This window comes from Bufo bufo, chromosome 5, assembly GCF_905171765.1.
Source record: "Bufo bufo chromosome 5, aBufBuf1.1, whole genome shotgun sequence".
NCBI classification, from domain to species: Eukaryota; Metazoa; Chordata; class Amphibia; order Anura; family Bufonidae; genus Bufo; species Bufo bufo.
The window spans coordinates 210,602,791-210,615,178 of NC_053393.1; the positions used below are offsets into that span (position 1 = coordinate 210,602,791).

The 12,388-nt window shown below is 40.5% G+C and overlaps 1 protein-coding gene across 1 annotated transcript in view; it reads right to left on the reverse strand.

Moving 5' to 3' along the window:
• Positions 1-505: 505 nt before the first annotated feature.
• EGFR (epidermal growth factor receptor) overlaps positions 506-12,388 on the reverse strand; it is a 210,698-nt gene continuing 198,815 nt past the window's right edge. Inside the window, exons 20-28 of the mRNA XM_040433365.1 lie at positions 9,672-9,857; positions 8,623-8,778; positions 6,775-6,850; positions 6,544-6,690; positions 5,847-5,944; positions 5,351-5,512; positions 5,215-5,262; positions 4,525-4,624; positions 506-2,692 (exon numbers count right to left, since the gene is read on the reverse strand). Coding sequence (XP_040289299.1) covers positions 2,331-2,692; positions 4,525-4,624; positions 5,215-5,262; positions 5,351-5,512; positions 5,847-5,944; positions 6,544-6,690; positions 6,775-6,850; positions 8,623-8,778; positions 9,672-9,857 — 1,335 coding nt within the window. The 3' untranslated portion in view covers positions 506-2,330. The remainder of the gene's footprint in view (positions 2,693-4,524; positions 4,625-5,214; positions 5,263-5,350; positions 5,513-5,846; positions 5,945-6,543; positions 6,691-6,774; positions 6,851-8,622; positions 8,779-9,671; positions 9,858-12,388) is intronic.

The following is a 12,388-nucleotide window of genomic DNA, read 5'->3' on the forward strand; positions in this document are numbered from 1 at the left end:
CTAGTGTCAGACAGCTAAATAGGTGAAAATCTGGTGGTAGAAACCCTTTAAGCCATATTCTAATCACTTTTATAAGAATTGAGCTAAAATGGATATTTATGAGCTGTCAGGAGTACAGAGATAAGGGCTACAGGCTCAGCCATCAGATCTTGTGTATGATGGGACTCAGTATAAAGCAAAAGCAATAGTCTGCAAATACACAGAAACTGACAGCTGTACAGAGAAAACTGTTAAATTGTTTAATAAAGATCAATTGAAAGAAGTATTTTTAACCCAAAATGAGTACAATGCAATAATTGAAAAAAAAAGGCCCCAAACATGTCCATAGCCTTTAAGAAATACCAGCACAAGAAAGTACCACTATCTTCAAGGACCTTGACAACAGAGGGCACCTGTACAACAAAAGCATCTGGGTCCCAAGAGCAAATCTTGAGTGGTGAGTGAGGTGCTTGTAGTTCTTCCTCAAGGGAGAATTAGGAGCAAATCTGTCCTTTTAATTTGGCTGACCCACAAGCCTTGTCGTTAAAAGGGTTGTATGAGATTCCTGCAACAGCACCATATATTTGTTTATGGACCCGGTCTGCTACCTCTGCAGCTCAGGCCTTTTTAACTGAATGGAGATCTGCTGCATGCCAGACACAGCTCATGGACATGGTTCATTGAAAAAGGATCAAACTCTTCTTCCATTCTCATATAACCCTTGTTAACCCAGTCCTTTACACACAGTCTAGTATACTAGGGCCATAGCTATAGGGGTATTGAGGTAGCAGTCAACCTGGACCTTGGTACCTGAGTGCCTATAGCCCCCTCTGCCACATAAGAAAACACTAGTATTAAAATAGTACATGATACACGGGGAGGCCCTGTTTTACAGTTCAAATTTGGACCCCTTAGTTACAAGTTATGCCTTCCATGACTTTTTAACCCAGGATCCCAACCAATCAGCTGTTTGAGTAGGCTGCGGAAGTCCTATAAACGCCAAGGCCTTCTTGTAGCTTATCTTAGGCTAGTGACGTCACGTTTTTTGGTCACATGGCTTATTTGCAGATCAGCCCCATTCAAGTGAGTGGGGTTAAGCTGCGATATCAAGCACAGCCGCTGTACAATGTATAAGAGAGAAGACCATTGCGCTACTGTGAGCCTCGGTGCCTTCTCAAATAGCAGAGGATAGGTCATCAGTTAAAAAGTCTCAGAAAATCAGCAGGCAACACTGTAATTAATCTTTCAAAGGTGTTTTCCTGAAGTTCAATATTGATGGCATACCCTTAGTGCAGATCATCAATATCTGATCAGTGGGGGTCCGATTCCTGGCAATCAGCCTTTTGAAGAGGCCATGAGCACTGTGGCCTCCTCACACCTTACCAAGCACAGCGCCATACATTGTATAATGGTGGTGCTTGGCCTATTCACTTCAACAGGACTGAGCTGCGAATAGGCAATGTAACCAATGAACGTGATGTCACTGGTCTATAAAGAGGCCGTAGCACTCACAGGAATTCAATGGCCTCTTCAAACAGCTGATCTGCGAGGGGCCAGGAGTTGGACCCACACCAATCAGACTCTTGGAAAACCCATTTAAGGTGGTGATAGCCCTCCTATCTGAACATGTGGTACACCATGCTACGTTGTCTGCCCTGACGACCACTGGTAAATCGGTCACGCTTTGCCTTACATATGATAATGAGGTTTGCTATGTTTGAAAATCGCTGTGCAATTCAGTGCCATACATGAATCCGATTTTAAACAATTTTACACTTATTATACTCCAATATATACATATTATCCAATGAGTCAGTTCCAAAACACAGACATATGAAATGCCATTGGAAAACATCTAGTTGTGATTATGTACTTTTTTTTTTTACGGTAGCCTCTCTTTTCCCCGACATAAGACTGCTAAATATTAAAATATACCTTATACACTAGATTTCATGCTTAGAATGACAACAGGTTCTGTATATTGACTTTTATGCACAAATACCAGTTAACTTGGACAAAACACAGAAAACAAAAAGGTGAAAGGATATCTTGACACATTATAAAAACACAGGAATTAAAAAGCATTTTTTGCAAATTAAAAAAAAAATCTCTCAATATATATTTATATATAAAAGTGTTAGAGGTGTTGTCTTTCAGAACAAAACAACAGAGGAACATTGAGGATGATTCACTGGGAGCTATAGATCCCAATATATTCAATGTACAAGTGTAAGTGCCCAAGTACTGCAATATGCATTCAATTCATTAGGGTCCATTGTCTACAAGCGTCCTCTGAGAACTCACTGTGCCCCAGTTGGCAGAATGCCAGGAATGTTTGAACCAGCTAGTGGTCATGCTGAAGCTTCAATATAGTCGCTTTTTGGTGCCAATGCCAAATATTCACGATTTTCTGCCGCAGGAATTTTAAATCCATTGATTTTGGTTTCTTTTGGGAAAAAGTCCTGTTGGTAGTCAGGATTGTCCAGGCTTATTTGCTGGCCAATTTTTTGCTCCCAGATGGCAGGATAGTCATTTTCTGAGTGGTTTACGAAGGTCTGACCTGAGTTCAGGTATTCTGGATTGTTCACACCATTCCCATTGGAATTCCTATGAATGCCATTTGAAGGCTTTGTGTCCCCGGGAAGGAAATTATGGTAAACTGGGTTTGCGATGGTTGAGATCTGTGGCTTTGAATTCGTCTCGTTGACATATTCTGGAATGAAGAAGTATAGTAATATAATACATGTATGAAGCTGTCCCTTTAGAACTGTATCATTACTTCACTGACAGGAGTCAAGTGCATGGAAAATATATATCTGTTCTATGATTTTGGAGAGGCCAGCTATGCATTTCCCCTGCAGAAACCATTTAGATGAAGATATGGACGGGGGAGCCACATAACATGCATATGTCCTAGTAACGCATATAGACAGGGGTTGTCTTCATGAGATAGTTAATGAGATTAGTTGAAGGGTATGTGTCACCAGATTTTCGGCAACCATCATTGCATTAGACCTAATGGTAAGATAGGCTTGTAAAAACGCCCTTGTGTAAACTGTCCCTTGAAACCTAAGTTATAAAATATTGAGTGGTATATGTTAATTACCCAAGCAGAGTCATGTAGACACTCTTGGTCTTAAAGAACTTCCCAAAGGAAGTCATTACAAGCTAGTTCATCCGGCATCCAGCACATGTGCAATGGGCCAAGGTGTACTAGCATCCATGCTGCTATAGTTGGATTGTAATGGACTGATAATAGACCCACAACATGACTCTTCACGGTTAATTGAAATACAATGCACGCTAATTTAGAACTTTGATTTGTACTTTATGCTGCAATGGGCAGCTTAGACGAGGGCATCTTTACATGTTATCATAACTGGTCAACATCTACATAACTTAGTCTTCCAAAATATGTCAATAAGACATGTTATAAAAGACTGACTAGTGGGGTTGCTCTATCTATCTATCTATCTATCTATCTATCTATCTCTCTTATATCTATCTAATATCTATCTATCTAATATTTATTACCTATCTATCTAATATCTATTATCTATCTATTAATCTATCTATCTCTCTTATATCTATCTAATATCTATCTATCTAATATGTATTACCTATCTATCTAATATCTATTATCTATTAATCTATCTCTCTTATATCTATCTATCTAATATTTATTATCTATCTAATATCTATCTAATATTTATTATCTATCTATCTAATATCTATTAATCTATCTATCTATCTAATATCTATATATCTATCTCCCATATCTATCTATCTAATATCTATCTCTCTCATATCTATCTATCTTTCTATCTATCTCAGATCTATTTATCTATCTATCTATCTATCTATCTAATATTTATTACCAATCTATCTAATGTCTATCTAATATCTATTATCTATCTATTAATCTATCTAGGAAAGGAAAAAAAGCCAGCAGCACTCCAGATAATTGAAGAAAACGTGTGGTTTATTGACCCAAAAATGAAGCGACGTTTCAACAGCTCATTGCTGTCTTTATCAAGGGTTGATAAAGACAGCAATGAGCTGTTGAAACTTCGCTTCATTTTTGGGTCAATAAACCACACGTTTTCTTCAATTATCTGGAGTGCTGCTGGCTTTTTTTCCTTTCCATTTTACTGGACCCAGGTGCTGGTCCACACTGGCCGGTTGTGCACCCTTCTATCTACAGTGTGCTGCTTCCTCATTTTCCAAAAGTCTATTAATCTATCTATCTAATATCTAAAAGAGAAAAAATCCAAGGCAACACTAACCGTACTTCAGTCTGGAGTGTCGGCAGTACAGACGCAACCAACCGTCCAAATAAATAAAATAAGGAAAGCTGCAGCACTTCCAATGTGATGAAAGAAAAATGTGTGCATGGGTGAATAAAGGACTTCATTTTTCTTTCATCACATTGGAAGTGCTGCAGCTTTCCTTATTTTATCTAATATCTATCTATCTATCTATCTATCTATCTATCTATCTATCTATCTATCTATCTATCTATCTATCTAGTACACTGTTACCTACCTGGAATAGGATGGAATTCTTCGTCAATGCTGTCATTCAAAATGACTGTTGGGTCGGTGCTATATCTCTGGATGAAGCTGTCTTCTCTGAGTGGCAGATCCTGTGTGAAGTAAGTAGAAAGGCAAACTAGAAGTTTAAAGTAAGCATTACATCTGGTCACTGCAAATAAATGAGGCTGAAGGCTCCCACAAAATTAACATGTCAGCACCATAATTGGTTGGTTCAAAGGCACAAATGGGGTCATTTATCAAACTGGTGTAAAGTAGAACTGGCTTAGTTGTCCATAGCAACCAATCAGTTCCCTCCTTTCATTGTTTACAGCTCCTTTGGAATATGAAAGGTGGAATCTGATTGGATGCTATGGACAACTAAGCCAGTTCTACTTTACACCAGTTTGATAAATGACCCCAAATATGTATGTATATTTGAACTATATTTGAACTATGAAGCCAGATGGAGCAAAACACACAGTTATTATCATTCTACACACAGATCCTGTACATCATGAAATTATCATGGGCCCAAGTAGAGCTTTTAGACAGGGACCCAGCAGTTTCAATCTCATCTAGAATAAAGGCACCACTTACACCGGCAGATAATCTTCCAGTAACCATGATACAGTAAGTTGATAGACACTGATTTATTTCCACTTCCAATCATTGGCAGTATGTTCAGCACATATAGACTTACCCCATTTCGAGTAATGCATATGATGGGTGAATTGTTGCTTGTTGAACTCTAAAAATAATAGTACAAACATTATTCAAGACTCATATACTACATACCACGGACTTTGTCTAAATTCATAAAATAAATATAACCGTACCATTGTACTCAGGAGCGGCGTTCGAGATGTTTGGGGGCTGGTAAAAAATCCTTGATGCGGAATCAAATATTCTTCAGCATCAACAATATCTCCCATCTCATCATTCAAAGTCTGGTAGATCTTAGAGGCAGGGGGGCTGGGTAAATTCATTCTATCATCTCCCTACAAAAATATTACATTGTCATATTATATTATTTATAATCATTTGACACAGTATTAGCCATGTTCACACTTGCATTAGTTCCTTTCTGTCAAGGGAGGTTTGGCACGCCTATGCCCTGGCTGAAAAAACATGATGCCAGTGTGGCCTGGGCCTTATCTTTACTACTAACATCTTGCAGGTGGCATGCAGGGCAGTACAGTACCGAGGCATCTGTGTGGCAGCCAAAAACTCTTTGTCCATTAAGTTACAACTGGATCTCTACAGAAGACTCTCGTGATGTTGTACTAAGAAAAGACTTTCTTGATACCAATCAATACTATTCAGAGTTCTTACCTGTATGACAAGGTAGCGTGTCGGGTCACGAGCCATCTTACTAAATTCTGCGCTTAACTCACGGAATTTTGGACGACTTTCAGCGTCTATCATCCAACCTACATATAGTAAAACCAAAAACACATCTTACTAAAACAATGCTTCTCTTTTAGAAATGATGGGTATGCAGCGGAAACATTGGGGAAGATTTATCAAAACTTGTGTAAAGGAAAAGTGGCTTAATTGCCCATAGCAACCAATTAAATTCTGCCTTTCATTTTCCAAAGGAACTCTGAAAAATGGAAGGTGAAATCAGATTTTTCCAGTTTTCCTTTACACCAGTTTTGATAAATCTCCCTCATTGTATGACAGCACAATACATCACTTTTTTATTGTAGCGTCTATTAAATACAAATGGATTGCCGAGATCTACTCATCCTCAGTTCAAGAAATCAACTAGTTAACAAAAATGTATTCATGCTGAGACATTTCTGGGGTTTAAAAATGTTTACTCAGAAGATGCCTGACCATAATCTAGTTTTATATAGCTGCAGTATATTACAGATGACTAATAGAGTGTTTATACTGCATGATATATACAATACATTAAAGAGTAGATTATAACTCAGACGTCATAAAATCACAGCCAAAACAGCTCAATAACATTGCTACCAACATCAAGAAAATATTAACGTAAATAAAAAGCAGATTTTCTTACATTTCACCATAATCATGTACACATCAATAGTGCATATGGGAGGCTGAGGAAGACGCTCTCCTTTTTCTAGAATTGTTGAAATTTCACTGGCTGGAATTCCATCATATGGTTTAGACCCGAAAGTCATAAGCTCCCATACTGTGACGCCTGAAAACAAATTTGAACTATAAGTCTTATATTTGAATTAAATATGCCAATGATAAGTGTCTGTATACAATGAAGCAAACTCACCGTAGCTCCACACGTCACTTTGATGGGTATATATTCTGTGCAAAATGGACTCCAGTGCCATCCATTTAATTGGGACCTAAAGGATAAAACACAAATTTTCAACTTCTAAGCTAATGTGACAAAAAGAACATCTGTCAACCACGATCAACCCTATTAAACCAAGCCTGGTATGTTTGAGGATGGTGACTAAAATGAGTATTACCGATGCAGATACACTTTTATTTTTTGCTGTATGCAAATGAGGCACTCAGAGCACTGAGAGGCTGACCAAGCCCCTCGGAGCACCGCTTCACATCCATCTCTGCTGCCACTCCTCCACCCAGTGAGATTTAAGGGTGAGGCATCCTCACTGCTCTGATGCTTGGCCTTATAATTCTGACTGGGAGGGGGAGTGGCAACTGGGAGATGGTGGAGGTGAAGTGGTGCTCCGAGGGGCTAAGGCAGGCCTGCCGTGCTCTCAGCACTTCATCTACATATAATTAAAGATAAGAATTTCTCTGCATTGGTAATACTGACTGCAGAGAGAAGGGGCTCATTCTGGTCATCATTATCAACCATATCAGAGCGTATGCCTGGTTTAATAGGGTTGATACTGTACATGCTGTATATAACGCTAGGTGAATGCCTAATATTCAAAGCTTTTTACATTAGGTGCAAGTCAAGGAATAAAATCACTTAAAACTTGACATTTCTGAGGTCTTAAGTGTTACTGGCAGATCTAAAGGGTCAAAAAAGAACATCTGACTCCTTAACAAATGTATAATTTTGTCATTAATAAAATGAGTAACTGCACCCTCTTAAGTGGAAAGAACCAGCCAATATTAATGGCAGCTGATCTTGCTAACAAACTAAAGTGTATGGAGGTCTCCTGATTGTGCCTCAATGGCACTTGTTACTGGAAACAAAGTTTGGACATGTTGGATTTCAACAACCCTGCTCTTTTGTTTTGCTAAAGGTAAGCCACTGCTGGAGGGGTTGGACAGTGACTTGTTCTGCTTTCTCCATATTTGTGAGATTGGTGGACAACTGGATATATGTAGTAGTCAGACAAACAAATGCTCACCAAAAAATTATCATCTCATAATGTATGACCAACTTTAGCTTTGTGGACATCTTTGAAAGTAGGAGTTAGATATACACTGTGGTTTACTGTAGTATTTCATGTTCTGGTTTTATTGACATAAAACTTCAATTTTATGACCTCAAACTATTTTCCAGGATAAGCTGTTTAAAGAGTTCATTGAAATTTAAAGGGGTTGGCCACTTTTTGTACCAATGTGTAGAATGACTACATGCCACTTACTAATATTGCCTTTGTTGATATTCTGTGCCATTTGCTGCATTTCATATGTCATGTCCCCTTCTTGGGTAAACCTTCTGTGCTGTCTACACAGAAGATTTGTCCATAATATGGCCGCTGATGGAGGGTCATGTGACTAGGCAAAAATAACTCGAGACACATCACTCAGCCTTCTCCAAAGACACCACATCTGCAATCTGCACTTGTAATGGTAAGAGTTTTATTGCAGGTGCAGTGAGCTTTAATAGAGGAGGCTGAGTGATTTGCCTGGTCACATGCCTCCATCAAAAGCCATGTTATGGACAGGACGTCTATGTGGACAGCATAACAGACTTGACTAACAAGGGAAACTTATGAAATATAGAAAATGGTGCAGAATATCAACAAAGACTATATTAGTAAGTGCCATATAGTCATCTTACAAACACACTGATCAACAACAGAGAGAAAGTGGTCAACCCCTTTAATGTAATTAGATATATGTCACAACTGATCAGCCAGTGTTTTATGGCACAGTAATCATGGCAGCTATACTTCTTCCATCTCACCTTTCCACCTTCTGCATGATATTCCTTTTCATCTGCCCCCAAAAGCTTGGCCAACCCAAAATCTGTAATTCTAACATGGTTTGGTGTCTTTACAAGGACATTGCGGGCAGCTAAATCTCTGTGGACTAATCGTCGATCTTCAAGATAACTCATTCCCTAGTGAGATAAAAAGAAAGAATTAAAAGAGTTAGAGATAACCTAGTTGGTCCTAGGGTATCAGAACTGTGGCTAGATTGTAGTGTAGACATCTCAGAAATTAACACCTAATTTACTACAACTGTTTGCAGATGAGGTTCTGGCTTAGCTATAATCCAAGTTATGTCACAAAGCCTGTTTAAAAGGTTAAGCATTGACTAATAGGATATCTCCCTTATATCTAGTGGCATTTAAAGCTCAGCTTTCTTTTCTTTTTGAAAAGAGAGGTAATTTGCATACCTTTTTCCCAGAGGAGCATTGCTTGGTCTATAATAATCCTTATGCCTACCAGGCGGGCGCTCTCCATAAAGAGAACCAGTACCTCCAAACCTGACAAAGTCCTCTCAACAAGTTAAGGGCTGTTTCACATTTGCTGTAAGCAGATCCGGCAGTCTGTTCCAGCCAGGAATAGCCTGCAGGATCTGTGAATATTGAGTGCTACCGTACAGGGCATCAGGGCCACCAGAGCGCAGTCCCAGAGAAATCAGGCTAATGCGTAGTCAGGAACAGGCTGAGGTCAAAGTCCAGGAAGGCAACTGTCAGTATATCGACAGGTAAACAGATTATAGCTCAGACAGCTCAGAAGTAAAACAGACTAGCAGAACCTAGCAGTACCTGTATTGATGAGGCAAGGAGTAAGAGAGACAAGCAGGTGTTTATAGGGGAGCGGATAAGCTAGTTAGTCAGCAGCTGGACAGCAACTGCAGTGCTGAACCTGGGGTGAGATACACTGAACTTAGCTCCTGTTCACATATGCACACCCCAGACAGACAGACACATAGCGAGTGGAGCAGCAAACACTCGCCCATGCAAACTTCCTTTGATACAGAAAAACTGGTTAAGATTGACTTTACCTTAGCAATCTGCACACACCAGTTGAGAAGATGTCTTGAGCCAATATTGTCTTTATGTTCACGAACATAGTCAAGAAGACAGCCGTAAGGCATGAGCTGTGTGATCAACTGGACAGTGGAGGTTAGGCAAATTCCCAGCAAACGGCACACATGAGGATTATCCACACTGGCCATAACATACGCTTCCTAAAAAGAAGATGCACCAAACAGTTAAAAACATAAAACTACCATATCACAGAACCCTCAAGATTGATGGTTTGGGCATCCTATATTGATGACAAGCAGCCAAATGGACTATCCCACTTATGTGACATCTCATTAACTGATCTCCTTTTTGTTTTTTCATACAGTTAGTTAATCCTATCTATAGAGGGTTGCACTTAGGTTTCGATGAAATAGTGGAATATATCTGGTGACTGAAACATAGGTTGAACTATTTAACATATTTACGTGATGCTATCAGAGTGCAATCCTAATTGTGAATGTGGTGCCACGGATCTCTTGGCACTTGTCCTGCAGTCATGAATTGTTTGCATAACACACAGACATCTGTGAAGCTCCAGGCAGGGCTGGCACCAGGATACATTCCTAAGAAACATCTTCCAACTCTTGCTTCTGTGTGTACAACAAGGTATGTGTGCTGCTGCTCTTAGGAACACGTGTGCAATTTACTGTAGCTACCACAATTATTGTGCGAAATTCCATATAATTAACATTATTAGTATATCATAGCAATAGCAGATTGTGACGAATACCGTACCCCTCGTGCCCCAACTGATGTCAGACGTCGACTACGTTGAGCTCACGAGATACGGTCTGGTCACTGGTTACCAAGATGTGACGTTACGCCAGCTTGGTACAGATTACACCGACTCCTCCTGTACACAAGGGCACAGAGAGGCAACAAGCCCCAGTGAAACAGAGCTTCCTCAGCGCGGGAAATCTGCCACCAGCTTCTTGTTTGATATAAGTCCGGTCCGCTAACGGGATTATATAGGGTGACAAAACCAACCCGCGGTAGCTTATGACTAGGCCGAAACACGGACGTGGGGATTCGTGATCGAGATACAAGACAGCACAAGATTAAATGATATATTTAATCGCCTTAAGGGCACACTAGATAACACAATATACACAAGGAATATATACAGTGGTCTGAGGTTACAAATACAGGTAATATGGTACGAACAGGATAACACAGAATACAAATCAGTAACCGGGTAGATGAATGTTCGTTTGGGTTATGATTAGTCCTTTGCTGTAGTCACATGGAGGGCAGTGATGTCAGCTGGTTGCAGGTCCCTCTAAACACATGGCACGATGTGACCCTCCTTCGGAGAAAGACCCGCCCCCTTGCTGGCACAAGCCTTTTAACCTGTAGCCGGCCCCTCCCAGCCTCTGGGAGGGGTCCACCCCCCCCCTCTCCTGGACTGGCAGCAAATGACCCACAAAACCCTTTAGAGTTCATAGCTCCAGACTAGGTCACAGGGAGATGGTTCCGGGTACCAGTAAAGTCCAAGCATGGTACGGTTATTTGGTTTCTGTGGGGATATATGTATATCTCCCTTCCCTTGCCTCCCACCACCACACTAAGACCATGGGCCTGTTTATCGAGGCCACAGGGACACAAATATGTATCCGGTTTGTGCCTGTGATGGCCTGGCGATTCATAATTCCTTATAAATCGCCGGTTCCATGCTGTCTGCTAGATTTGATTGAACTGGGGAATGGACTAGACCTCCTGCTGAGAGATTCTTCCTGTCACATCATCTTGGTTCCTGGCTGACCGGATGGAAGTGTGAAAAGTTGTAAACACTAGTGGACTGCTAGAGGTTCTCTGCCATATGCTGGCTTTGAAGCAAGGCCCCCCTGTGGAGCTCACTATCTCTGCTATCTGACAGCTGATGGCTGGTGTGGGGACATGGATGACAGTAAATATTAATCCATATTCCTCACAGAGATGTGTTATCAGATCATAGTACGATACTTTGTAGTCAATGGACTCAAGTTCATTTCTTCTGTAACCTATTCTTATATTAGTTCTCCACATGTTAGTATATATATATATATATATATATAAATTGTAAGGGATAGCTCTCTCACAGAGGGTCGCAATTACAGACTTCTCCTCTGAGAACGGCGTTCAAGTCCAAATGGTGCTTTATTTTGGCACTTTAGCACCAGCACACACATAAATCCAAACCAAAATAAACACCTGCCTGTCTGGGCCCTAGCTAATACAGAGGTCTTCTCCCTGACTCACCTCTAAAGCGCAGTTTACCCACAGGGTCTCAGACTCCAACCCTTAGCAGGTCAGCTCACCAAAAATAAGTCATGGGGAGAGGTCCAACTTCTCTAAGCCGCACGTTCTAGCTGCCCACCTGGCTGTGACCACACAAGCCTCTCAGGCTTCCCTCTCTGTAGGGTCACTTCCTTCCCCAGACTCATACACTGAGGGTTAATTTATCCCTCCTTGTTTAACCCAGCTGGCCTTACCTGGGGCCAGGGAACGTGTAATGGATTAGGGGTGTGGACTGGAAGACTCCGACTACCAACCTGTCTCCCAGTCCAAAAAAATCCAGCCCATACAACTTTAAACAAAAATGATCGCCAGCAACTATGCCTTGCTGAAGCAGCACCATTTCTGGATTCCAGTTATCTGTAGCTTTCCAATTTCTCCATAAATCTCTTTTTCCACATATTATGGTAGTTCCATC